The 24964-nt window shown below is 37.8% G+C and overlaps 8 protein-coding genes, 1 long non-coding RNA gene and 1 pseudogene across 12 annotated transcripts; 4 read left to right on the plus strand and 6 right to left on the minus strand.

The window, feature by feature from the left end:
* Nucleotides 1–37: 37 nt before the first annotated feature.
* Nucleotides 38–624, minus strand: LOC147945042 (uncharacterized). The gene has a single exon (XM_087512817.1). The coding sequence runs from the start codon at nucleotides 592–594 to the stop codon at nucleotides 154–156; it is 441 nt and encodes a 146-aa protein (XP_087368943.1). The 5' UTR covers nucleotides 595–624; the 3' UTR covers nucleotides 38–153.
* Nucleotides 625–1997: 1373 nt separating this feature from the next.
* Nucleotides 1998–3618, plus strand: LOC104788529 (uncharacterized). 2 transcript variants are annotated; one of them, XM_087452270.1, is made up of 7 exons: nucleotides 1998–2253; nucleotides 2354–2428; nucleotides 2510–2567; nucleotides 2719–2774; nucleotides 2936–2998; nucleotides 3080–3164; nucleotides 3287–3618. In XM_087452270.1, coding segments are annotated over exons 1-7 (393 nt in total). In that variant the 5' UTR covers nucleotides 1998–2199; the 3' UTR covers nucleotides 3289–3618. The 2 variants fall into 2 exon arrangements, with proteins under 2 accessions (XP_087308396.1, XP_010512602.1); XM_010514300.3 differs by having other exon boundaries at nucleotides 3080–3157.
* Nucleotides 3619–4674: 1056 nt separating this feature from the next.
* On the minus strand, nucleotides 4675–7309 carry LOC104788530 (putative pectinesterase/pectinesterase inhibitor VGDH2). Its single transcript, XM_087452268.1, has 2 exons — nucleotides 5874–7309; nucleotides 4675–5782 (listed from the first exon to the last, which is right to left on the minus strand). The coding sequence occupies exons 1-2, from the start codon at nucleotides 6964–6966 to the stop codon at nucleotides 5094–5096; spliced, it is 1782 nt and encodes a 593-aa protein (XP_087308394.1). The 5' UTR covers nucleotides 6967–7309; the 3' UTR covers nucleotides 4675–5093.
* A 1039-nt stretch (nucleotides 7310–8348) lies between these two features.
* Nucleotides 8349–9265, minus strand: LOC104788531 (pectinesterase 5-like). The gene has a single exon (XM_010514302.3). It carries the CDS (start codon nucleotides 9179–9181, stop codon nucleotides 8525–8527), a length of 657 nt encoding a protein of 218 aa, XP_010512604.1. The 5' UTR covers nucleotides 9182–9265; the 3' UTR covers nucleotides 8349–8524.
* Nucleotides 9266–10335: 1070 nt separating this feature from the next.
* LOC109133035 (uncharacterized) lies at nucleotides 10336–11340 on the plus strand. The gene is made up of 5 exons (XR_002037899.2): nucleotides 10336–10449; nucleotides 10590–10639; nucleotides 10744–10842; nucleotides 10942–11000; nucleotides 11182–11340. It is a non-coding gene; the product is annotated as an uncharacterized LOC109133035 (long non-coding RNA).
* A 702-nt stretch (nucleotides 11341–12042) lies between these two features.
* On the plus strand, nucleotides 12043–13606 carry LOC104788532 (protein CAJ1). 3 transcript variants are annotated; one of them, XR_015558342.1, is made up of 7 exons: nucleotides 12043–12268; nucleotides 12374–12466; nucleotides 12556–12586; nucleotides 12649–12727; nucleotides 12812–13072; nucleotides 13160–13298; nucleotides 13413–13606. XR_015558342.1 is itself a non-coding variant. In XM_010514303.3 (6 exons), the coding sequence occupies exons 1-6, from the start codon at nucleotides 12203–12205 to the stop codon at nucleotides 13465–13467; spliced, it is 417 nt and encodes a 138-aa protein (XP_010512605.1). In that variant the 5' UTR covers nucleotides 12043–12202; the 3' UTR covers nucleotides 13468–13606. The 3 variants fall into 3 exon arrangements, 1 of the variants encoding a protein (XP_010512605.1); XM_010514303.3 differs by lacking the exon at nucleotides 12649–12727 and having other exon boundaries at nucleotides 13040–13072; XR_015558343.1 differs by lacking the exons at nucleotides 13160–13298; nucleotides 13413–13606 and having other exon boundaries at nucleotides 12048–12268; nucleotides 12556–12727; nucleotides 12812–12857.
* Nucleotides 13607–13711: 105 nt separating this feature from the next.
* Nucleotides 13712–16677, minus strand: LOC104788533 (uncharacterized). Its single transcript, XM_010514304.3, has 3 exons — nucleotides 16198–16677; nucleotides 14613–16116; nucleotides 13712–14515 (listed from the first exon to the last, which is right to left on the minus strand). The coding sequence occupies exons 1-3, from the start codon at nucleotides 16487–16489 to the stop codon at nucleotides 14308–14310; spliced, it is 2004 nt and encodes a 667-aa protein (XP_010512606.1). The 5' UTR covers nucleotides 16490–16677; the 3' UTR covers nucleotides 13712–14307.
* Nucleotides 16678–16995: 318 nt separating this feature from the next.
* On the minus strand, nucleotides 16996–19388 carry LOC104788534 (protein CYTOSOLIC ABA RECEPTOR KINASE 2). The gene is made up of 8 exons (XM_010514305.3): nucleotides 19089–19388; nucleotides 18753–18843; nucleotides 18417–18667; nucleotides 18175–18301; nucleotides 17784–18057; nucleotides 17569–17701; nucleotides 17396–17482; nucleotides 16996–17282 (listed from the first exon to the last, which is right to left on the minus strand). Exons 2-8 carry the CDS (start codon nucleotides 18835–18837, stop codon nucleotides 17154–17156), a joined length of 1086 nt encoding a protein of 361 aa, XP_010512607.1. The 5' UTR covers nucleotides 18838–18843; nucleotides 19089–19388; the 3' UTR covers nucleotides 16996–17153.
* A 404-nt stretch (nucleotides 19389–19792) lies between these two features.
* Nucleotides 19793–21181, plus strand: LOC104789840 (F-box protein At3g62230 pseudogene; annotated as a pseudogene).
* Nucleotides 21182–21549: 368 nt separating this feature from the next.
* Nucleotides 21550–24958, minus strand: LOC104788535 (uncharacterized). Its single transcript, XM_010514307.3, has 7 exons — nucleotides 24574–24958; nucleotides 24085–24414; nucleotides 23792–24000; nucleotides 23658–23706; nucleotides 23488–23577; nucleotides 23335–23397; nucleotides 21550–23250 (listed from the first exon to the last, which is right to left on the minus strand). Exons 1-7 carry the CDS (start codon nucleotides 24739–24741, stop codon nucleotides 21718–21720), a joined length of 2442 nt encoding a protein of 813 aa, XP_010512609.1. The 5' UTR covers nucleotides 24742–24958; the 3' UTR covers nucleotides 21550–21717.
* Nucleotides 24959–24964: the final 6 nt, after the last annotated feature.

Raw genomic sequence — 24964 nt, forward strand, 5'->3', positions numbered from 1 at the left:
TTATAGAAGACTTTATGTTGTTATTCGAATAGGTAGAACGAGTTGTAAATCAAGATCAAAGTGGATTATAAAATAAAAAACATAACTTAAAAAAAAAACAAAAAAAAACCCTAATAAATCAATACTTCGAATTCTAACCAAAAAAAAGAAACCCTAAGCTGGCGAAGGGGCAGGAGATAAAGCAGGAGATGAAACCGCCTTGTTAGAACAATGTCTTTTGATAAGGCCATTGAAGAAGTGGTTATGGAAAGATCCAAACACGGTCTTCACACAATCTTCTTTCATATTTTGGATTGCGGCGCAACAATCAGATCCAATAGCTGGTTTGTGGGTGATGAACGCTTTTCTGATATCTGCAAAACAAGTTTTTACCTCCTTGCAATCAGCCAAGCATTTAGCAACTTCCGGTGGTGGGTTGAATGGAGTTGGGTGGAAGTGGCCAGCTCTAGGGGATGGGAAACGTGGCTTGTGGTACCACCAATGGAGCTTTTCATTACGTAATGATGGAGTTGGCTCCAGAATCCTTGCTGTGACTTGGGATGTGACACAGCATGTAAAGAGAATTATAGCAACAAGAACTGTTGGAGTATTCATCTTGTTTTGTTGAACGAGAAGAAGAAACAATTTACTTTTCTTGTGATGGTTTTACGATGGTAAAAAAACGTTAGTGCTGCTTATATAGAGGTTTAAGCAAGATTTAGATAATTTCAAATAATCTATGTATATTTATCAATGAAATATATAATGAAATATGACGTTATCGCACATATTTTTCTATTTAATTTCGATCTAGATAATAATTTAGACCTGTAAAAATTATAAAATGATCTATTCCAATTCAACACAGTTTTGGGCCAATCAAGTTTAATGATATTTAACGTGTTCAATTTGGGCTGACAATTTGTCAGAAACTGGACCGTATAACACATCTTAGGGGGTATTATTGGATCCTTGATTTTAATGGATTTAGAAATCCAAGTTAAATCATCTGTTATTCAATCATTCATTTTAAAATCTTTATTAAAATTCAGTGTTATTGGATGTATGAATTCTAAATCCTAATTAAAATCACCCCTTATTCATTATTAAAGATTTGAGTATGGATTTGATTTCATATTGGATTTGGATGGATTTGAAAATATGTTTTACTTGTAAATATAGAGATTGAAATCCTTGGTCTCCACCTAGTTATTTGGGTGGATTTGGAAAAAAAATCACAATACGTAATAATGAAATAAATAATGACATGATAATAATAAGTTAATAACACAGAATTCAACCAAATCACAATAGGTTATAATGACATGATAACACAGACTCACAATACGTTATTTGGGTGCTAATTATTATTACGATGCAGTCAAAGTGCTTTTACGTAAAAATCATAAAGAGTATTCATGCACGAACATAACAATACGTAACAATACGTAAATATCAGACATGATAATTTCGGACATTATATTAAATGATGCTTTGACAAGGAACACTAACAAAGATTGTACTTGCATGTGTTGGTTTACATAATTTTCTGCGAAAGTTTTGTCGAACGAATATTTTTCCAGAAGAAATCGAGAGTGCAGAAGAAGTTGTTGAAGAAATTAATGACGATGATAATACTGAAGTACTTACAACCCAAGAACAACAAAGAGACTATGCCGACGAGTGGAGAGAGACAATAGCATCAAATATGTGGACTGTTTCACTTGAGAATGCTACATGAGAAATTATTTTTATAAGTTCTATTTCTTTTATAACTTTTGAATTCTATTATCTAGGAATTTCAAATCCACTTTCTTTGACTTTCAAATCCACATTATTTGATTTTCAAATCCATATTATTTGATTTTAAAATCCATGGATTCCATGTGGATTTCCAAATCTTATAAGGATTTCAAATCCATTAAAATCAAGGATCCAATAACCCCCCTTAGTCTATTTTATTCACCTACTTGAAAGTACAATCTTCAAAAAAGTCGAAGTACGAAATTGATACAGATAAAACCTGTAGGGTAAAACCCAAATAGATTAGGAAACCTATGGGTATTTCTGGAGAATTTTAAAACTCTTGAGATTTTAGTCAGTATAATGACACGTGTCATCCATCGGGCGGTTTCTCGGAGAGTAAAAGGATTCACCGGAACTAAACGCAAAGCGGTGATTGAGTTGTTTGCGTAGAGGAGGAAGAAGAAGAAGAAGAAGATGGCTGAAGATACAAAACCAATTAGGTTACTAAATTTCGTCTCGGAGGACCAGGTTTTTTTTTTGTGTGTTTCTTGTCTCTTTCTAGATCGAAACCCTAGCTTTCTCAAATTCGATTTTTAAATTTTTGTTTTTTTAATTTTTCGTGATTCAGTTAGATGAATCGAAGAAAGAAAGAGGTGAAAGAGTTGAAGATGGAACATTCCAGAGAGACAGGGCTCTCTTCGAGGTTTTTTCTCACTCCCACATCCCTTGTTCTTCTTCTTCCTCACTTGTAATGTGTTGTTTGACCTAATATACCAAATTCCAGATTTTGAAAGAGAACAAAGACAAGAAGGACGCTGAGTTTAATGAACGATTCAAGCATAGTGAGTCTCATTAATACTTTTGCATAACCGTATTAGTATTGATTCCGTTGTTTTAAGCTGTGATCGGTTCTTATGTCAAGAAGAACCTTTGTAGTGTGTAGTTTACGAGATAATTTAGATTAGTCTTCCTTTCTATTTGGGATTTTTCCAGGACCACCTAAAGCTCTGGATGAAGATGAGACTGAGTTTCTTGATAAACTGGAGATGGTGAGCTACTTTTTTTTCATGTTTAGTGAGTACTTAACTAGTATATTGCAAATGAACTGCATATGGTTTGACCATTGTAGATATTGGTGTTAGTGACCATGACTTGATCCTTGGGGTTATAATAACAGCCTCATTTGCACTTGTTTTTTTTTTGCTTATAGTCAAAGAGGGAACATGAACGGCAAATGGCAAATGAAGAAGAAGAGCAACTTCGTAGTTTCCAGGTTAAGTTTCTTTTTGAATTCTTGAATAACACAAAATTAACAAAGTTAAAAGATGCTAGATTAAGATTGTCAATTTTTCAGGCAGCGGTTGCAGCACGTTCAGCTATCATTCACGAACTCAAGGATCCAGCACCGCCACCACCAGCTCTTACCGCCAAGGTTGAGTGTATGTCATGTGATTCAAATTGGAATGTTCGATAGAATTGTACAAGTGTTCATTTGAGCATTTTGAATCACAAAGATAATATATATATATATATATATATATATCTTGGATCTCTTTTACAGGAAGTTAAACCAACCGGGAAAAGAAATCCTGCAACTCGTCCATTTAAGGCAATAGTAAAAGTCAAGCCACTACTGAAGAAGGCTAAGGCGACTGAGAAAGAAGAGGAAGAGATTCCAGGGAATGGAAAACCAGCCAGCCAAATCGACCGGACTTCTTTGGATTCCGTTAAAGGCAATGTTACAGGTAAAACTACTGAACCTCTGCTAACAGGGTTAGGCTTAGTCTCATATAGTGATGAAAGTGAGGACGATGATTAATATTTTTGTTTTACTGACACAAGAATCTATAAACAGTCTCAATGAATCTAAACATTGAAACTTTTTGGTGTCAAGTCTCATTCTTTCCTTTCTCCACTATGACTCGATTCTTAACCACCGCAATTACATCAGCATTCTTGTCGATAACCGATGTGCTACCACCACGGTGGTAAGGTTAATCATAACCCGGTCCAATGCATCCTGAACCACACGCTCTGACTCAGCGTCTAGAGCACTCTTGGCTTCATCAAGTTCCGGTTAGTTTAAGCTATTCGACTTTGGAATTTTGGTTCGGTGCGGTTAAAGTTACCTGTTGTAGGCCACTGATGAAGCCATGAGCGTTTGATAGCTCAGCTGAAGATACGATTTCGGTTTCAGTAGCATCTCCTCCTTTACCATAAAGCAATGTTTGCTCTGATCGTTTCATTGAACAAAACCGGTTCTTGGCTCACCAACCCGGTTTGCTGTCTTAACCATACCAGCTGCAATGTCTTGATCTCAACTCCATCAAGAGTTATCTGACCAGATTCAGGGTCGTAAAATCTCTGCAACAACGCAGTCACAGTTGATTTCCCGCTTCCGCTCTCTACAACCAATGCTAGCTATTGTCTGAACAGAGAAACGAAAACAAAATAAGAGAATTTATAATTTAATTGAACCGAACTGAACCGGAATTATATCAAACTAACTGATCTGGTTTTAGTTCTTCTATATCATTATCAAGAAGACAAGAACTCTACGTCAACAAAATTCACACCTTTCTTCAGCAAAGGCATCGTAGGAACGTGTACCCACCAAGTGCTTTTAGCCAATGCCACTTGTAGTATGACTCTAGTCCGTGTATAAACAACCGGAATATTGTCGATTAAGGACAGGTCCAACCAACACGACAGATAGGATCGGTTCACATGGTTGACTTGATCAAACCGGAAATTGCTAATGGCTTAAGAGTTTGCTACGGTATGGAGGCTCGCTTTTGTTAACATACACTTCTCATATTAAAATAATATTTGCCACAATTAACAAATCTATCTAGACATAAACAATAGCAATGCAAAATGTTTATAAAATTTATTTCTCAGATGAATATTTGTCAAAACCAGTACATGTTTACATCTAATTCGGAATAATTTTTGGTTTGTCTAATTTTATTTTTGTTTTTATTTTTGTAGTTATAAGAAATCATGAAAGTGTAAAAATAGAAACTTTGTGCAAATGATTCTGGTTATCAAATTTTTTTAGAATGAATGACAAGTATATATAAATATATATAGAAAAAATACATCAAATTGGTATAAAGAAAATTTGTGATTTAGAACCAAAAAAATAGATTAAAAATGAAACAAACTTTGTTGTTTCTCTTTTGCAGGTGAAACAAAAGGAATCTTAATACAAACTTCATCTCAACACGTCTAGAACCCTATCTTATATATATAGTAGCACAAAAAGAGCCTTGATCCCCGTAGACGATGTCGTATCGTTACCTTTACATTATCACATACTGTTTTATTCTTTACTTATATATTTTTTTTTTACCGTTTTTGTTTTCTTACAATCCTAGCTGGACGGGCACGTTGGCTTCTTGGATCCAATTAGCAGGACCAACCCAGTTAGCCACGGTGTATTGTTCAACCTCAGCCGCATTCTTAGCGATCTTAATCCAAGGAAGCCTCTGACTAGGGTTAGCTCCCGGTCCACGGTTGTTGAACTCAATGTATTTAGCAGTCAAGTGGTTTTGTTCTCCCTTCCACTCGGTCCATCCTACTGGTTGGATCAAATCACCCATCTCAGTTCCAATAATCACAGTCGTGGCAAACTTCTTCCAGGGACGTCCTAGGTAAGACTTGATGGTTAGCTTCTCAGCTTCGAGCTCCTTGTCGGGCATGATACGGCAGTTGTGGAGAACGATACCGATCTTAACCGCTGCACCCTTTTCATTACCGTCGGCTGTAACGTAGTTGGATTGTCCGGGGGTTCCCTTTCGGACGAGGATTAGAGAGTTTTGGATCACAGTTGCGGATTTTCCGAAGATGAAATCCACTGTACCGGACACAACAATGTTCCTGTAGAACTGACGTCCGTTGTTGACGTAGAGTGTGTCTTGGTAAGCGTCAAATCTACAGTTGAATATGACCGCACGGTCTCCATTCACACGGAGTGCGACCGCTTGGTGTCCCAATGGACCGGCTGTGTTCTTAAACCCGATCCACTTCGCCATGAATCCCTCAGATTCAACCTCTGCATGTTGTACATATGTATTAAAATGTTAGTACGTAAAAATGGCTCAATGTAGCCATGCAAATCAATAAATAAGGTTTTGGGGACTTACGAACGGTGGCACTGAGTGAAGTAGTCATTCCTGGGTTAAGCTTAACACTTTTGTTGTTGGTAATGATGGTTTTTGTAGCACCATCACCGAACATGAAAATGTTGTTCTTCTTCTTAGGGATCCTGACCATTTCATTGTAAGTACCAGCCTTGATATGGATGATGCACCTTCCAGGGTTTTTGTCAGGGCAAGCGTTAACCGCCTCAGAAATGGTCTTGAACTGTCCACTTCCATCCTGGGCCACTACGTGAGTTGCCTTGATCTTACCGCCACCACCACCGCCTTCACCGATACCATCATCACCAGCTGCACCGCCGGCTGGAGCACCACGTCCGGCATTAGCCATAAGCTTCCTGTCTTTATCAGCAAACCAGTTGGGTAGTCCCTTTTCGTCGGTGTCCTCAAGAAGGCGACGTGCAGGGCCGGCTCCGGCTCCGGTTCCGGCTCCAACAGTTACATTCTTCATATCGTCGAGTTTGACACCCATTTGGGACATGGCGGTAACAACAGAATGGAAGATATCGATAGCGTTACTGGTCAATACCTTGGAGTTAGCGATTCCTTCACCCATGATCTTCTTTAGATCAGCTTCCTCGATGTCGTCAAGACAATCAGTTTGGTAGTTGAAAACTCCGGTTAACCACTGTTTAAGCTGGTCAATCTTAGATCCACTCTGTTGTAGATCTTCACCCATTTCTTCAACAATGGTCTCAAGATCCTCAAGAGCGTACATCAATACTCTCTTGCAGTAATCAAGAACGGCTTTGTTCGTCGGGCTGATGTTGGCCCCCAAGCCTCCTTCGGTAGAATCCGTGAAGTTTGAAGACTTGGTGATAGCCTCTTTAGTAGCCATCATGAAGGCTTTGATGAGCTTACTTGGATCATCACTTTTGACAGGCTCTAGTGTTTTTGCGCAAGAGCCTTGGTCTGTGGTTGACTGACAAATTGTCTGAACAGCTTTCTGATGGGAGTTTATGGGACCGTTGGAGTCGCCATTGCTTCCGCCTTTATTAATAAACGTGACAACTCCTATGGCAACACCCACCACCAGAAGGATGGATGCCACAGAGACCACAACTTTTCCAACCGCCATTTTTCAATATTTTTTTTTTTGGTTTTTATATATTTCCTTTTTTTGTATTTTTTTTTTCTCTCCCTCCGGTTTTATTAAGGAGGTAACTAGGAGAGGGAGGAGATTGTTTTGTTACTAAAACAGATCCCGGTGGTTTATTAATGAGGCTGGTGGATATTGTTGTGCATTGTGGAGACATTCTTATAGGATTTGTAGTTTCTAAAATTAGAGGGCCGGGGTTTGCATGGAGGGAGAGATTTAAGATGTTGAATGGCTGAAATTTTTTTTGTAAAATATTGGCTATGAGAATAAAAATTTGTGACCACAAGATGATTTGATTTTGTCCTGATCAACAGTTCATTTACTATAAATAATTCAAGAAGGAAAATAACTTTGTGGCAGTAACTAGTTTATTTACATCCTCTAATTTTAATCTTGTGAATTTATTTTTGGACGACTCATTCCTAAGTTTAGTGATCTATCCGAAATTAAAATTTCCGAAAACTTCTTCTCGATAGTTTGCTCTCATCCTTTAAACTTCTTCTAGTATACTGCTTGTAAAAGACTGAGAGAAAACGACTGATATATATATATATATATATATATATATATATAGTCTATGACGGTATATATCAACGCATGAATGGTATATTTTTTTGAGTGAGATTACTATAACTCTTCTTTAGTTCTTAATTACAATGAAAGGATTTAATTTTGGGGTTTTGACTTAAATTTGCTTAAAGGTTCGAAATGAGTGTTGTTCAAGTGAAAACCGAAATCATAATTGTAGAAAATACTCAATTTTACGAAATATGATTCAACCTCTTCCTATGAATAGACTTTGTCAACCATAATAAGAGCTATTGTATGTAGTTAACTGTCACTATACTTGCATTTTGTTAATGAGTTACCAATCAGATCCAATCTATAATTAATAGAAGGAGCAAGCGAGAACACATTTGTAAATGACGTTGTCGTGATTCTCTTCCTAGCTCGTAATGTACATGGAGGCAAATTAATGTGTATATATAAAACGATATAGATGTTAATAATACAGTTAGCCCTTTTATAATTACCAGATATATACGGTAGTTAATTAACAACCGTAAACTACTTTAATACACGGTGGATTGTGGAATGAAACGTTTTTGTTCTAATGAGCTATCTATAATGATGTTGTGCATGCCAGCATCGAATGAGATTCTCAGTTTTTTTTTTTTTTCATTAGTTACTATAAGAAAGTCCTTATTACTAGCTATAATACAACCTCTTTTAACCGATTTGAAGGCTAAATTATTTAGATATAGTTTTGTTGTGCACGTTATGTCATTATTTATAAAACTGAAGATATTTTAGTTAATATGTCGAATAAAAATAGACAAAAAAAAAATATGCACAATTGATTAATATAATATATCCTTTCCAATCATCACCAAATCCGTCCGAACATGTAATAAACCTATAAAACATACATCACAAATAACGCATAAATCATACGTGATAGAACCAGCCATGCATCTATGATTCCCATTCGCGATCGCTCTAGGTTATATTTAATCATTACATCGAATCCCTTAAATCAGTAATAATAATCAGACAACGGTGGTGGTCGGGGCGAAGTGTCGTTCTCGTTAAGCTTCACCTTAATACCAAAAGTCTTGAAAATAGTATTCAAATTATTAAAGACATCAAAGGAATCACTAGATAGCTTCTTCCCAGCTCCAATCCCAATCTCCACTTCCTTGAGCAAATTCTTGTCTTCAATGTCATCCAAACAAGTCGAATGATACCCCATGATTGACATCAACTCCTTCTTGCAAGCAAAATAGTTATAAGCCAACGTCGTTACATTTTTCCCCATAGATTTCCACAAATCAGCGAAATCTTCCAACGCGTAATTCAAGTTTTTCTCGCAGCTGTTGATTACAGCCGTAGCGATCAAGCTTGATTTGTGTTTTGGTTTGCTCTCGGTGAGGAAAGTAACACTTTGCTTCACTGCGGTCTCAGCAGCAACGGCTAACGCTCGGATCAATTCGATGGGGTCATCGGTAGGAACGGGCTTGAGGGTTTTGCAGCAAAGACTCGTGTCAGTTTGGATAACGGTGCATATTCCCGCGACTGCTTTTGCGTGAGGTGTGAAAAGGTAGTTGTTAGTGGGTTTGACGGATGCAGCGGTTGCGGTTGCGGTGAGGGAGAGAAAGAGAAAGACAAGTTTGATTATCGGAGTGTTCATCATGACGATGATGATGATTGGTATGAAAGGAGAAAGGGATCGGAAAGGAGAGCGAGCGGATTGATCGGAAGGAGAAGAGAGGTTTGATATAGAAAAGATGCATGTTTTTTTTGTATATTTATAGTTCTGTCTAAATTTGGCAGTTAATTAGGAATTTCGAGTAATTTTATATCTGGTAGCGAGTGAATTGCGCGTTAGTTTTAGGGTTAAAACGGTTATGCAATTAATATATATTTTCGCTATACATATATATACTTTAATACTTTTAATGCAAATATGGATTAAAGTGTAATGTTTTTCTTAAAAAAAAAAATTAATATTACAAACTTTTAGGTTTAGAAATGATACTCAGAAATTTTTTTTAAACAGTTCCTAAATTATCAAGACGTGTGTTCCTAAAAACTTTAACAAATTATACTAGAAGGTACATCGTCTTAAAAGTACATTGAAAATATGATAATTTTGATAATTTGACATTTTGTTGCCGATGATAATTTTAAATTGGTACATTGATTATATCTATTTTTTTTGTAATTATATTGAAAAAATGATTTTTCATAAATATCTAGAGTACCTCAGCTTCCGTAGTAGCGACGACATCGCTCCCCTCTCCCTTTGTGTATATCGCAATCAATCGAGCAGAGGGAATTAAGAGCCAAAACCGAAATTGATTTCCAATTGCAGTGGTTCAGCAAAAACCGAAATTGAAATCGGTTTAAATTTCCGGTTCGGATTTAAACCGGGATTGGGCAGCCCGCAGAGCAGCCTACTCCTCATTCATATTCTCTCCGCACAGACAGTTTTAAGTTCCCGTCTCTCTTTCTCCGGCGATTTCCCGATTCAATATTTATTGCGCGACCAAAGATCCTTCTCTCAGATGAGAGTGAGAGGTAATGGTGAAGTTCTTAGTCAAATCATTTCTTATCAGGTAAATGCTATTACAAGATTCTTTGGCGTACAAGACTCGTCAACTAATGTGACTTGAAGAAGACATTGTTTTTGTCTGAGAAACCCTTTCACTTCTTCTTTTTAACTCTCTTTGGAATTCAAAGTTTATTTCCTTTATATATACTGTAACTCGTCTTTTAAGTGTTCACCCTCGTCTGATAAACATGTTGTCACTTGGTGGTCTGAATATGTTTTACTCTGGTTCTCAGATAGGTAGTATTATAATGTCTACAAGCTCGATCAGTGAGAAAGAAGCAAGCAGAAGGTTAAAATCCTGCTTCTAGGATAGTATAATATCCAGTATGATTTGGTGATTGTCATTGGTATGATTTCGTTCCTGCTAATGTGGTCTTTATCAAACCCAATCTTCACTCTGTGTGAATAATCTCTTGAGTATAAGTTCGCATATATATTCTGTTTTTGCTTACCCTCTAATCATTTACTTGGATGTAATTTTTTGCAGGTGCTACTAACAAGCCACATGAGTTGGATGATGCAGTGCTTAGGAGATTGGTAAGAATGTTATCGGTCACCAGGATTTTTCATATCCGCCAATAAGCTTCAAGTATTACACTTTCAAGTCAAAGTAACTAATAATAAGCTTCCTTATGTTGCAGGATATTCAGGAAGCGATCTTCAAGCACTATGTGAAGAAGCTGCGATGATGCCAATCAGAGAATCTCGGTGCAGATATTCTTACCATCCAAGCAAATAAAGTAATGAACCTCTTTCTTTTAAATAAGTCTCTCGAATCAATTTTTTGAAGTGTCTTTTGAGTTTGAACGGTTTGATCAATATATGTGTAAATGTAACAGGTGAGACCGCTACATCTGATGATTTGGTGATTGGCATTTATCTCATCTCAAATTCATAAGTAAGTTTTATTTTCTCACCTCATTTTCTTTTTAGTTTAGTTTATAGTAGATATTTGAGAATTTATTAGTTAATTTTTTAAGCATGATGAGCTAGTTTATTAGTATATATATGATGTTTTTAGTTAATTTTTAGTTTAATTTTATATTTATTAACTAACTTCATATTGTTTGTGATTATAGATATGTCATCATCACAAGGTCGTAATATGAATGCAAACATGGATCCTCCTATACGTAGACGGGTAACTTATAATGATTCAAGTGTTATTTATCTATCTAGTTTAAAATCATGTGTATTGTTTAAATAATACACTCTTAAATAAATAACTTTATTTGCAATAACTGAATTTATTTAGCATTACACATATCTTTATATATCTTATTTCAATAATTATATTATTATTACTCTGTACTAATAATATATTATTATTATTACTCTGTACTAATTATTATTATTATTATTATTATTATTATTATTCAAGAGTGTATTATTATTATTGTAGGTTTATTTAGCTTTACACATATCTTTATTTGATCTTGTTTTAATAATTATATTATTATTACTCTGTACTAATTAGAAAAAACCGGATCAAAGATACACTCTTGGAGAAGAAAGAACTTTGATTGAATTATACGATGAAGTACTAGCTTTAAATAATTATATGTTTAAAGACCCGAGACAACCAGGACGAGCATATAGTGTTCGTAAGTTCAACGAAAAATTCAATCAAAACATGAAGTGGACAGACATAAGATGTATAAATTTTACCATTCATAATGGTATGGTGTTATGCATACTATTGTATAGGATATAAAATGCTATATTTTATTGAAAAAAAACAGAGTAAGGTTTTGATACTTATCAAAAAAAATATGATATATAGTTTTGATAATTTGACTAAAAATCTATATATTTTGTCGTCTACACCAAATTAAATTGGTACATTGATTTTTTTTTTTTTTTTTGTAATTATATTGAAAAAATGATGTTTCATAATTTGAAAAAGTGTAATATATTGATTACTACATCGTCTTAAAAGTATATTGAATATATATATATATATATTTTTTTGGGTTGAGTGAGAAACTGAAAAGTGAAACGCGAATGGTCGTGAGAGGTACACGTATGATCCTTGAGTCTTAAAGCGACTCTGGAGAGAGGCGAAGCGTAGGAGACGACGCGGGAAGCTAATTGGAAAAAATGGAGGTGGAGGAAGCCAAGATCTTGCTCGGCTTTCCTCCTGGTTCACGTCCCGATCCTTCTCAGGTCTTCTTCTTCTTCCTGATTCGATTACTCTGCTTTCGATCACTCAATTCGATATTTAGGGGTTTGTTACATATTTTTGTTTGATATGAATCGAATCGATGATAGGTAAAAGCTGCTTACAGGAAGAAAGTATGGGAATCGCATCCTGACCTATTTCCAGATGACCAGAAGATCCATGCTGAGTCTTTGTTTAAATCGGTTACTATTTCCTTCTCTCTATTTTTTGTTTGTGGATCAAAATCTTACAAGACAACATTTTATTAAGTTAACAGTCAATTCGCTTGCAGATATCTGAAGCTTACTCTTGCCTTGACTCTGGTATCTCTCTCTCTCTCTCTCTGATATGACCTTTCCTCGGTGTTATAGTTTAGAATCCACAGGTCTGCAAATAACCCAAATGAGAGAGCTGCTAGGTTCCTGTTGTGTGAAATCAGCTTTCCTCATGACAAATGAATCAAGGTCCATTATTGTGTAATGCTTTTGCAAGTCTGGATGTTTCTCTTGTTCCCAGATGTTAACATAGTTTTGCTATTGACATCACAGATTTTGAGAGTCCTTTGAGCTTCTGTTGTTGGAAGAATGTGATAAAGAAGAGACCATCACATACGATACTACTATATACACTGTTGTATTCTAGATCATTTGGGTTTACAAGTCCGCAGATCAGGACATGCTTACTCTGAAATGATATAAAATGCTAAAATCTATTATAAAACATTCTCAACTATTGTCTCTATTTGTAATTAACACATTTCCTCTCTCTTTTTGCAGGTGGTGTTAGGGATCAAAGATATTATAGAGCAGGTAAAAAAGACTACTCAACACTCTCATATGTCTTCTTAGTGGGTTACACACATTGATGAGACGCTCGATTTGTAACATTGTGATAAGGCGCGTATTCGAGGGTCGTCAGGACTGGAGTTCCACGGGCACATGCATCTGCCAAAAGAGGTAACCCTTGGTTGATCGGCGCACCTTTCCTTCTGATCGTTTTAGGAACCATTGGACTTGGTGGAGTCAAAGCTAACAGGTTCGTTTATCGTTGCCACCCTATCTCTCTTTACTTAGCTTATACTTGAAAACACTATTGATTTTTATATAAATATTAGTATCTATTGGTATTTTATATCTTTGGCATTTGCAGGGCTTATAATCTGCAAAAACAGACGTTCCCGTCTCACAATCCTTTTCTTCCTTGATTCGGAGTCTCTTACAACATCACATTTTGAATAATTGGTTATGTATGTAAGCCTTGTATTATTGTACTTGATACTGTATGTAAAAATTATGATGTTACGAATTTCTCAAAAGATTAAATACACCTAATAATTCTTTCTTGCGTTTTGAACTAATACACTTCAAAATTTTGTAATACTAATGTATGTAGGTATATTATTGGTTCACATAATTATTAATTAAAAACAATAAAAAGAAAAGTACCAGTAGAAATAATATCTCCAATACATAAACATAAAGGGAAATTCATGGTTCAGAATAAAGACATAAGTAACTAAAAAGAAAAGAAGAGGAGAAATTACAGATATTATCATTCCAACGTCAGTGGGATTTCACGAAATTTAACTGTAACCTCTTAAGACCAAAAGAAACAAAATAACTGTAACTAATGTAGAAACACTTAGGTGATGCAGAGGTTCCCAATCACATGTTTATCATTCTCCCACCATGAAATTGTGCAATCTTCTTGGTGATGGCAACGCTTAAGGCTTATATGAACCCCAACCATGTACTAATACATGACAAATAGATCCAAACCTTAAACCACCCCCAATTGTTTTTACCCTTGTCTCTAGACTAAACCGACCAAAGTAAAATGAAAAGAAAAGAAACTAGTGCTGCTACTATTAAGAAGACTTGTACTTAAAGACTTCAGAATCATCTCATTCTGAAGTTTTAGATATGAAAAACACTATTTTCCATGTCTTACTGCTCTCTAATATTTTGGTATTCAAAGTAGTACCCATATTTGCTCTGCTTATGGCTGCTACTCCTTCAATATTTCACGGAGCAAAGATTGAATTTCAGGCATCGGTTTGGATACCTGTATCCGTTTCGGTTGCTGTCTCGTTTGTAGTCTCTGCATCAAGACTAATAGTAATTGGTTTCCATCCTGTTTGATGATGACTAATCCATTTCTTCGTGGTTGCTGTTATATTCAAGATCTGCAGTATGTCACCTAAAGTGAGCTCTTTTAGACATTCCTTTTTCAGAACTTGTGCAGCTTCATACCTATTTATGTAATCAAAAGAGTAAGAAAACGAATTTACAATACTACATGGGTAAAGAAACTATTAAAGTTCTTTTAAGAAAAGCAAACTATTCTCACCTGCACTGAGTTGCTGTAAACGCCGCTCGCCCAGGAGATGATTTTAGAAACTTTTGTAATCTATCCCAAGTTGCTTTTGGGTATTGCTTAGGGTTTCCCCCTAAAGGATTTACACAGTTCCATAGAGTTTCATTTCTGCCAATGTAGAGCTTTAGTTTACCTACATTATTCACCATGATCATATGGTGCTCTAGTGCACCGTCCAAAGCCTTCTTTACATCAGTACCACGATGCTTTGGATCCCCGTACTGAATGCAATCCGAGATATTAGGCTCGGTAGGCGAAACTTTTTCAGTTTTCAAGATGTTAAGAGCATGTAGGATAACACCTATAAGGCCTTGAACATACTCAGATGGTGGTGGACACTCTTGCGTTCCCCACATACCATTGCTTGTCCCAGATCCAGTAACCACTGGAGGCTGAGAAGACGAAACTCCAGTAGTGGACGTAGACTGAGTTAATGGGGCACTACTACTCCGTGGAAGGTAACCGTTATTTGGACTAGGAGAATATGAAGATTCCATCTTTGGTCTGAATTCTTGTCTAACTTGATGGTTGAAGTTAGGACGATTTTGAGTTTGACTCGGATATTGAGACAGACTGAGATTGCTGATATCAGGAGCAGTCAAGAGAGGTGGAGACGAAAACCTAGGCCCGTGCATAGGACGGAAACCGTTACCAGTAGGAGGATGCAGGTTCTCTGGGCGATAAGGGCGGAACACATTACCATAAGGTGGCTGCATATTAGGAGGAGCACCTGGCCTAGCAGCATTGGGATAATAGTTTTGAGCATGATTTGGAATGTTATTATTTCCATTATTCCAAGAAGGATCAGGGTTAGGGTAAGGTTGTCTAGGAGGAAAAGGAGGACCAGGTCTAGGAGTATAATTGTACTGTAACTGATTCTGATTCTGAGGATGATTACTCATGACATTACCAGGGAAAGGGTTAACATTGCTAGAGGGCTGCTGCTGCTGGCTACTGGCAAAAAACTCATGTGGGGCTTTCTTAAACTGTTTCCCTTGAGTGTTGTTGTTCTGTTGTTGTTGTTGTTGTTGTTGTTGTTGTTGCTGACGGTAGATATTGATAAGCTTACTTTCCTGGACTTTAGACTGCTGGTTTGATGGTTTTGGAACGTATTTAACCTTTGATTTGTTGTTAGAATCAAGAGGTTGTTGTTGGCTTGATGATGAACTTCTAGACACAGAAGAAGATTGAACACTGGAACTGAGAACAAGTTGTGAGCTTTCGCTAGGCGTGAGAGGACATCCACCAGCTGATAAGCTAGTCCAAAGCCACACAGTCCTAGCGGCATGAATAAGCGGCACTGATGCTTTAAGAGGCTGAGCCAACAATATATTGTAACGTCTCATCCTCAATCCATGAAGCGCATTGGAGAAGTCTCTGTCTCCTGAAATCAACATAAAATTCGCAGGAGCAGGATTGTCTAATGCCCAAAACAACATGTCCACTAGAATCTTCTTATCACTCGCATCTTTCACTCCTAATCAAAACCAAACAATAAAATTTATTAAAATCAAGTTACAGAGAAGTATATTTAGGGTTTAGGGTTTGAGAATTTTACCGGCAGGGACGTGGTTGAGAGCGATGCCAGTAGAGTTAAGAGCGTGTTGGATTGCTAAAGGGATGAGATTGGTATCTCCATAAGCAGAGATTGAAACGGGACCACAGTAGTTCATCTTCCCAAGCGCTGAGGTAATGTTCTGCGCAATTCCATGAGCGTCATGACCTTTGGGGACTTGACAATTCCCTATATCCCACCACACTGACGTCTTCGCCTTCACGTACTGACCTTCAGCCATCTCCGCCGCCATCACCACCCCGGATTCACCATCCCCCGCCGTGTTCGTCGTCATCTTCTTGTTTTAGGTACTTCGAATCGTCAGAGGGCTTTCTTTTGTTTTTAATAGTATTATATTAAAGACTTTAAAGTATATCTCTTCCTTATTTATATTTATTTATTCCGCGTCAGCAAGTGTGATTTGACGATTTTATCCCTGAAATATCGGTATCATGAAGGGTAATTTAGGAAATGACAAATAATGCGTTTTGATTGGTGCAGAATCGTGGTTAAATGCTTTGTTGGCAGTGGTTGAGTGGAAGCCCCTCGTGTGCGCCGTTTCGTTTACGTCCGTTTACTTTCTAATTGACGTACGTTGACCTCTTGACTTCAACGGAGAAGACTCAGCGTTTTTGTTTTCAACGACGAAACTTCCTTCCGTTTTCCATTTTTTCCAATTGTCACGCTCACGACGTATACGTCTTTAGTCTTCACTGTCCATCCTCTTCCACATTTCATTTTGTAACATGTAGTTTACTTTAAAATATCAATTACTTTACTCCCATCTGTTTTGAATTTATATTTTAAAAACAAAACATGATAGTTTAATGGTCAAATCATTAGTACCAATGTCAGAATTCTATGAACAACTAGTAATATGTTGATGGTCATATGAAATTATTTCTTCAGTATAAATAGAAATAACAATTTAAAACGGTGACGGCTTATGGGTTAAAAGACTAATGAGCTCCTTCTCCGGTAGGTCCGGTTCGAGCATTCAACAATGGTTGCAGAGCTTTCACGACAATACTCATGTTTGGTCTGAAATCAGCTTCGTATTGTACACACAATGCAGCAACTGCAGCTAACTGCATTATCAACCAAAAGACGATCATCAAACACAAAACATTTGAGAATCAAGCAAGACTGGTTGGTTCTATGTCCTAATCATTACTTGAAGTCTGGTTTCTGTTTATTATACCTTGGCAACAGCCTTTGGCGGGTAATCTCCTCCTAGTCTTGCATCAACGCACTGCTTAACCTTGTCCTCGCTTAGCTTTGGTGTAGCCTAAGAACAGTTGATTGTTTAGTAAGATCTTTGAAAAGTTAGCGATGCAAGATTTGTTCATCTTTGAAAGAGATTAGTATTGTTACCCATGTGACTAAACTTTGCTGGCCTCGAGGCAATGTATGATCAACAGGCTTTCGACCCGTAAGAAGCTCGAGCAATACAACTCCAAAACTGTACACGTCACTCTTGGCACTCAGTTGCCCAGTCATTGCATATCTATTAAAGAGAAGACGAGTATATGAGAGAATGACGATTGAGCAATGGGGATATAGAAGAAAAAGAATGATCACAAACTTACTCAGGGGCATGATAACCAAAGGTGCCAAGAACACGAGTTGAATGAAGGCGTGCAGCCATATCAGGAGCCTGATTTGACAGATCAAAGTCAGCGATTTTGGCAACATCATTATCAAAGATAAGAACATTGCTGGACTTGATGTCACGGTGGATGACATGTGGATTCGCCTTCTCATGTAAGTACTCAAGCCCTCTAGCTGCTCCAACGGCAATACTCACTCGCTGATGCCATGACAAGAGTGGACCAGGCTTTGCACCCTTGACACCTTTTCTCCCTGATGGAAATCATAAGATATTGTTATATAAACATCAACATAAACCACTCTCTCAATCTCAACTGAAAGAGAAACACAAAAAAATATTTTCAAAGTGTTGTTACAACATTGTTGTACCATGAAGAAGATCATGAAGGGATCCGTTTTGGGCAAACTCAAAGACAAGTATCCGGGAATTCCCATCAACAGAGTAACCAAGGAGCTCAACAAAGTTAGCATGCTTCAACCTCGAAACCATGGAAACCTACAAGAAGGTCGTGTTGTGTCTCCCATAAATACAAATGCAAAGCCGCCGGACAATGTGACATATATATATATAAATCATCCATCAACAAAAATATATCATAAACCAACCAAACCTGAGCAAGGAACTCTTCATCAGGCTGTTTGTTAGAATCCAACTTTTTAATGGCTGCACGCTGACCACTCTTTAACACACCGTGATACACTCTCGCATACGAGCCTTCACCGATAAGAGAATTAGGTCCAAAATCATTGGTTGCTTCAATCAGATCATCAGCGAGAATAGCAGCAACTTCAATAGGCTGAACCTTCACACTTTGAGCACCTTTTTGAGCAGTTTCAGTACCATTGTGCCTTCCATCATTACCTATATTCACTCAAAATCAAAACCAAACAAAATCAATTCAAAGAACCATAAAGATAAAAGAGAGAGAGAAACAAAATAAATATACCTCCAGATTGTTTGGTCATATTGTGACCTCCATAATCAGCAGCTCCAAGCAAATCATCTTCACGGCAACACCCAAAACAGCTCATTCTTATCTGCACCCATTTCATCTCTAGATTACACACTTATAGCAGAAAAAAAACCATAATCAAATAAGCTAAATAACCTAATACAAAGCGGGGATTAGAGAAACTAAACAAAGATCCAAAATCTGAAATCGTAGAGGAACACTAATCTAAAACCAAAGATACATAATGGTAATTTTATATAAAAAAAAATCGAAATCATTATCCAATCAAATCGGGAAAACGATGAATTAGAAATCATCGAGAAGCAAAACCTTGAGATCCAAATGAGACCGAAGGAGGAACCAGTAGAGACTATAGAGACAGAGAGAGAGGTTTCGAAGATCTAAAGGAATCGAAGAAGAAGACGAAGAGGGTTTCTAGTTTGTATAAAAAAGCAAAGCTTGGTGTGTGCTGTAATAAGTAAGATATCTCAATATCGACTGTGGTGTGGTGTGGTGTGCTCTCTCTCTTTATCTAACTTGACTTAAATGTCAACGTTTGACAGCTAGTCAACGTTCCCTTCACGCCGTTGGATGAAGACAAAATATACTGTAAAGTGTTACGAGAAAACCACTGACGCTACTTGCTGCGGTCGGTGATATACAATATTCATTATCTATTGGGCCTCTTCTATTGGGTCATTCCCTTGAATTAAGCCCATTTTAGTACATTCAATAATCGGCCCAGTCGGGAACAATTTTTATTTTTGGCTTAGAAAATGCGAATCGTTGCAACTCTTCAAGAATAAAACAATGTTCGTTCGACAATGAACAGAGAAGAGCGGTTAGTGGAAAATGTAACCCGCCAAAAAAAAAAAAAAAACATACGGTCGCAACCTTTCAAATACGTATATAAAGGAACTAGAAACACTCTTTTGTTTCTTTACCCCGGACTACAGCAAACTCTTATTACTGGCAAAAACATAGCAAATCACTTCCTTGATTCCATTTATCATTTTTTCAAAGATCTTTTCATAATGGTGTCAGGAAGTCCACTTGACATAATCTCGACTCTGACTGACGTGCTCCTTGTGCTCATCATCTCAAACCTGACGTTCAAGGAAGCTCTCAGGACCAGCGTTTTGTCCCCTCGCTGGAGAAACCTTTGCCGTGAGACGAGACATGTCACTTTTGATGAGGCTGTTATTACTCAAACCTATCCGGAGGGGCTTTACGAAGATGAGAAACGAGCGGAGTTCGTAGGTTACGCCTTGGATTGGGTTTCCAATTTCACTGGTGGGGTCCTTGAAACGTTCGAACTCTCCTTTCACAGGCCGATTGGTTATGAAGTGGAGATGAGGACTCTCATAGATTTCGCAGCCGCTAAGAACGTCAAGAATCTTGTTCTTGATTTCGCTGACCGGCTTTGGGTGAACAGAGATGAAGTAGAGGCATCATTTGAAGTTACCATGATTCAAATTCCGGAGAGTGTCTACCATTTAACCGAACTTGTCAAGCTGAAACTGCTTGCTTGCCGCTTCGATGCGTCAAGGCTGGCAGTAGCGGGTTCAGTTGAGTTCCTATATTTTGGGTGGATGTCGCTTGCCATGATCACGTCTTTGTTACCTAGGGCACCGCTACTTGAGTCTCTGCAGATCAAGAACTGCTGGAACGTTGGTCTAGGAGCAATAACCGGAGTTAACAACCGGTTAATGAAGCTGGTGTTGAAGAACAGTGTCTTCGCAGTGCAGACTACTTCACTTGACCTGCCAAGCATTCTGATCTTCAAGTATGCTGGCAGACTTCATTCCTTTATGCTGAGCAACGTGAACAGAGGGATGGATGAAGTGTCGCTGGACTTTGGGCAGGAGAGCCAATACCATGCTGGCTTAGGAACACAGTTTTGTGACCTCCTCTGCAATTTGGCACCTGCTAAGACAGTAACCATCTGTCAGTACGTCATTCAAGTGATCCAGGATAACGTTAACCCGTTTCATCTTAGAGCAGATATGGAAGCGAGGAGATTGGTGCTGAAGACGACTCTCCGACCCCGTGAGTTCATCGGAATCAGGAAAATGATCAAAAGCTGTCCATATCTGGAGACGCTGACTTTTCATCTCGTTGTTGGAACCCCTGTCCAAATGGAGATGATAGAGATCGTTGCAAACGCATATTGGATGGAAGCAATTCTTCACCCGTGTTTGAAGAATACACTTAAATATATAGAAGTCTGGAACTTCACTGGAGAATTTTATCAGAGACAGCTCCTGCAGAATCTGATTCTCATGTCGCGTGTGCTTGAAAGGGTAAACTTATACAAACCTATAGGACTTGCTGTTGAGTACGTCAACCGAATTCAGGAAGAAGCCGACCGTGTGGCTAGGTTCCAGGCCAGCTCGGCGAATTTAGAGGTATCTCTGTACTAAGGGATTCTTGAAGAATATCAAGACTGAATAATTCGGGTGTGTGACCTGATGTATTGTTGTTTTTCATATTTCAAGACTGAATGATTCGGGGTGTGACCTGATGTATTGTTGTTTTTCATACTTCTAAACTAAATAATTCGGGTGGGTAACCAGATCTATTGGGGTTTCAATATTTGTAATCTCACATTTGCAAGTTATCAATATAAGACTCGGAAAAAAAAGATGTGTTATTTACTTTTATTCCCATTTATCTATGTTGGTTCCTTTTCCAAAATATATCTTTACACTGAATAATTCGACTGTGTGTGACCTGATATATTATTATTATTTTTTACCTATATCTCTCGAACAAAAACTTCTTTTGTATGTTTATTTAATTTGAAATATTTTCATATCTCTTTAAAAAATACCAAACCAAAAAAAATCCGATTATCAATTAAATTTGCTCATACTTTGTCAATCAGACCAAAAGAAACAGGAGAAAAATGTCAACTTTCACATTTCATAAACCAAAAGAAACATACAAGAAGAATTCTTTACGAGAAAAGATTAGCTCCTCCTTTACGCCAAACGCCACGAAATGGTATAACACCAGACTGTTGTTGGTTACTATTGAAGTTACCAACATTTGCTTCTGATTCCACCTCACGGTTAGAATTGTTAATATCTAGTAACGCAGCCATTGATCCATCTCCAAGCCGCACTCTGTGAAACTTGGAAGTTTTCTTACGTGGTTGCTTACTTGAGGTCGATGTAGCAACCGGACTTGCTACTTGTGCCTTGCCTTTATCTGACCTATATGTATTCTTATCATTCGAAATTACTTCCTCTTCTCCTTCATGGAGATTCTGTGAAGATTGCAATCTCCTCACTGTATCCATAAAATTCTCTGCTAAAGTTTCTTTCGGTTCAACAACCTTAACTGCTTTTCCTTTGTTCTTCTTTGAATTTTGATTGTCTTTAGGTTGAGAAGAGCTCTGTGCAGCAGACTGACCATTCTCTAAACTAGCATTATGGGTATCAATGAGTTCCTTCTGCCTTCTAGGGTCAGGGCATAGTCTAGCAAGATCGATAACCAAGTGAGACAATCCATAACCATTCACGTACTCCAAGTAAGTTCTTGCATCAATCGAACCTTGACGATACTGTCCTGAAACAGTTTTAAAGGCCATGAATACATCTTCATCATGTCCAAGTGCAGATCTCATTTTCTCAATCAAAGATTTGTTGGCAGATTGTACATCTGGAGGTGGCTGGGTGTTTGAAGATCCTTGTGTAGTGCTGGATGATATCCTACGATTTTGCACAACAGCAGAAGAAACTGGAGGAAAATCAGAAGGAGAAGGCGTAAGAGATCTTGTATCAGATAGATCAGGGGCTGAGGATGAGTGAGGAATCTTATTCGCATTACGAATAGCCTGTGGAACTGCAGAAGCCAGAGGTCTAGGCTGGGAAACTCTAGCATGAGACCTAGGTTGGACTGAAGAACTAGAGGCTTGTATAGGTGTTCGCGCTATAGCTGGCCATCCTGAAGAAGAATGGTTACCGCCAGTAGTAATAGATGTTTGTGCTGCGCTTCGGTTAACCGCTGGCCATCCTTGAGAAGGACTAGCAATAGCAGAAGCAGTACTAGTTCGATTTGTTTGGCGTCTTAGACGAGCAGCCATGGTGTTAGTAGGCAAACTTTCCAAGTTCTGTCCAGATCTCGGTGGACCAGAAAGAGGAGGGAAAGCAGATTCTCCAAGACGTGAACCACCACCACCAGAGCTTCCTACAGCTTGTAGGTATCGTGAAGAGGGTTCCATATCTGTAGTTGATAGAGATTCCATGGGTTGAATAAGAGGACCAGCATCATCTCTGTGAATATTGTTGTTCTCAGATGATCCAGGTGGTGCACTTGAGGGTGGCGGAGCAGGCTCTTGCCGAGAATACTCAGCCTCAGATAAACGAAGAGCCTCATGAACTGCATGATTATAATCATCATCACCAGGCTCACGACGAAATGATCGGGCTCTTCCACGACGATTCTCTTGATCATTTCCACGTCGATATCGGAAACTTGTTGGTATCTGGAGCGGAATGCAATGTTAAACACAGGCAAGCAAACATAACGATAAAAATTAACAAAGAAAATGGCAAGAGGTGTAACATGCCTGTAATGCAGCGCTGCGCTGAGACCTAGACATTTTACCTCCATGCTCAACAGCGTTATGCCTCTGAAAAAAAACAAAATTGAAATCCTTAACAAAAATCCATAGACCGAAACTGAAGAAAAGAAAATTGAGAAATTCTCCACAAGTGTTTACTTTCAATTCTGATTCATTCTGGAAAACTATAAACTTCTTAGCAAGGCAGGAATCGTCTTCACAAATAAAATGGTCTCTGCGGAAGTGAATCTGTTGCAAAAAATAAAACAGAATCAGAACAGATGCAGCCACACTTTAACTGAGCTATACTGAAAAGTGGTTGATGTTACCTCCAAGTCATCATAGTTTTTGTAATATTCATACTGTCCTGAATTCGACCTATATTGGATATGTTAATTCAATGGCGTCATAGGGATAACACATTCTCAAACATCAAAAATTCAATAATAAAAATAGCCAGTACCTTTGGCAAAAATGGCAGGTGTAATGCTCAGTAGTCATGTGAGTATATAATTCATTATCACCATAGAATGGATTCCTACAGAACTCACACATAGGATGTCCAGTAAAGCCTCCCCTTTCGCTCTCAGTACCATCAACTTCAGAGTCACCAGTGTGTATGTGTTGGTTCAGTTGTGCCCTAGTATACAACTTCTGTTCACATATGAATATCTGTCCACGTACAGAGAGAAAACTTAGTAGAAAATACAAGATAGCAAACAATCAGCAGATAATGAAGTGTTTCAAAGCTCCCACCTTTCGCCCTTCAAGACATAAACCGCACATATGCAATTTGTGCTTATGATATAAATGACCCTTCAACTGTTCAACACTCTTAATACGCTGACGGTGATGATGTCTTGGTCCTGGTCCTGGTCCTCCTTCTCTTGGTTGTTGATCTTCAGCCTTGTCACAAACACCACAGGAAAGCCTACACATAGCTTTGATCATCCTGTACTGATCCAAGTCATCAAAAAAAGCCTGAGTGTCTTCATGATACCAAAAGGATCCTACTACTCGACCTTCCTTTGGTGCTTGTGGGAAGGTTGAGAAGTCAGTGATCGTCCTTGTATAATCACCCAATGCCTACAAAATTACAACAAGTTCTTCACTAATAAGTCATTGTAATCAGAATAATCAATCCCAGCCAAAATTTTATCTATCAGATTGGAAAAAAAAGAGAGTAATTGCGATAACATTGGGTAACATGGATATATAATTGAAGAGTAAAGAGTAATCAATCACCTTGGTGACGAAGACGGTAGGAGACTCGGTCTTACAGATACAGCAACGAGGATCGCCAAGGACGAAACGGAGACGAACGACACATGTTGAGCAAACCTCACGGTGACCACAAGATCCATAAGCAACCCATTCGAGGTTTTCAGCGCAGACGGCACAGCTATCATCCATGATGTCTCTTACCTGAATTTGAGATTGAGAATTTGAGAAATTTTGTTTTCCAAAGAGATGATGAGCAAGAGAGAGAGATCTAGGGTTCTGAAAAGAGGGCAGGCTCTAAAGGCGAAAGCCGAAGAATATGTAAGGTCTTCGAATCACCACCGCCAGGCAAACAAATACCAAAAAAAAAAAAAAAACAAATATATAAAATAATATTTAAACTTTGTTCACATAG

Source organism: Camelina sativa, chromosome 5, assembly GCF_030686135.1.
Source record: "Camelina sativa cultivar CO46 ecotype springtype chromosome 5, ASM3068613v1".
NCBI classification, from domain to species: domain Eukaryota; kingdom Viridiplantae; phylum Streptophyta; class Magnoliopsida; order Brassicales; family Brassicaceae; genus Camelina; species Camelina sativa.

What these genes read in the sequence shown, in the direction of transcription:
- LOC147945042 (XM_087512817.1), bottom strand. Translation starts at nt 594, where the DNA reads ATGAATACTCCAACAGTTCTTGTTGCTATAATTCTCTTTACATGCTGT.
- LOC104788529 (XM_010514300.3), top strand. Translation starts at nt 2,200, where the DNA reads ATGGCTGAAGATACAAAACCAATTAGGTTACTAAATTTCGTCTCGGAG. An exon ending in GAGACAGGGCTCTCTTCGAG is followed by an intron (nt 2,429 to 2,509) that starts GTTTTTTCTCAC and finishes ACCAAATTCCAG; the next exon opens with ATTTTGAAAGAGAACAAAGA. An exon ending in TTCTTGATAAACTGGAGATG is followed by an intron (nt 2,775 to 2,935) that starts GTGAGCTACTTT and finishes TTTTGCTTATAG; the next exon opens with TCAAAGAGGGAACATGAACG.
- LOC104788530 (XM_087452268.1), bottom strand. Translation starts at nt 6,966, where the DNA reads ATGGCGGTTGGAAAAGTTGTGGTCTCTGTGGCATCCATCCTTCTGGTG. An exon ending in TTCACTCAGTGCCACCGTTC is followed by an intron (nt 5,783 to 5,873) that starts GTAAGTCCCCAA and finishes TACAACATGCAG; the next exon opens with AGGTTGAATCTGAGGGATTC.
- LOC104788531 (XM_010514302.3), bottom strand. Translation starts at nt 9,181, where the DNA reads ATGATGAACACTCCGATAATCAAACTTGTCTTTCTCTTTCTCTCCCTC.
- LOC104788532 (XM_010514303.3), top strand. Translation starts at nt 12,203, where the DNA reads ATGGAGGTGGAGGAAGCCAAGATCTTGCTCGGCTTTCCTCCTGGTTCA. An exon ending in CACGTCCCGATCCTTCTCAG is followed by an intron (nt 12,269 to 12,373) that starts GTCTTCTTCTTC and finishes AATCGATGATAG; the next exon opens with GTAAAAGCTGCTTACAGGAA. An exon ending in TTACTCTTGCCTTGACTCTG is followed by an intron (nt 12,587 to 13,039) that starts GTATCTCTCTCT and finishes CTCTTTTTGCAG; the next exon opens with GTGGTGTTAGGGATCAAAGA.
- LOC104788533 (XM_010514304.3), bottom strand. Translation starts at nt 16,489, where the DNA reads ATGACGACGAACACGGCGGGGGATGGTGAATCCGGGGTGGTGATGGCG. An exon ending in TCTCAACCACGTCCCTGCCG is followed by an intron (nt 16,117 to 16,197) that starts GTAAAATTCTCA and finishes GGTTTTGATTAG; the next exon opens with GAGTGAAAGATGCGAGTGAT. An exon ending in TTTACAGCAACTCAGTGCAG is followed by an intron (nt 14,516 to 14,612) that starts GTGAGAATAGTT and finishes TTACATAAATAG; the next exon opens with GTATGAAGCTGCACAAGTTC.
- LOC104788534 (XM_010514305.3), bottom strand. Translation starts at nt 18,837, where the DNA reads ATGAGCTGTTTTGGGTGTTGCCGTGAAGATGATTTGCTTGGAGCTGCT. An exon ending in ATGAAGAGTTCCTTGCTCAG is followed by an intron (nt 18,302 to 18,416) that starts GTTTGGTTGGTT and finishes ACCTTCTTGTAG; the next exon opens with GTTTCCATGGTTTCGAGGTT. An exon ending in CCTTCATGATCTTCTTCATG is followed by an intron (nt 18,058 to 18,174) that starts GTACAACAATGT and finishes GATTTCCATCAG; the next exon opens with GGAGAAAAGGTGTCAAGGGT.
- LOC104788535 (XM_010514307.3), bottom strand. Translation starts at nt 24,741, where the DNA reads ATGGATGATAGCTGTGCCGTCTGCGCTGAAAACCTCGAATGGGTTGCT. An exon ending in TATGTCTTGAAGGGCGAAAG is followed by an intron (nt 24,001 to 24,084) that starts GTGGGAGCTTTG and finishes GTACGTGGACAG; the next exon opens with ATATTCATATGTGAACAGAA. An exon ending in AGCGCAGCGCTGCATTACAG is followed by an intron (nt 23,251 to 23,334) that starts GCATGTTACACC and finishes ATTCCGCTCCAG; the next exon opens with ATACCAACAAGTTTCCGATA.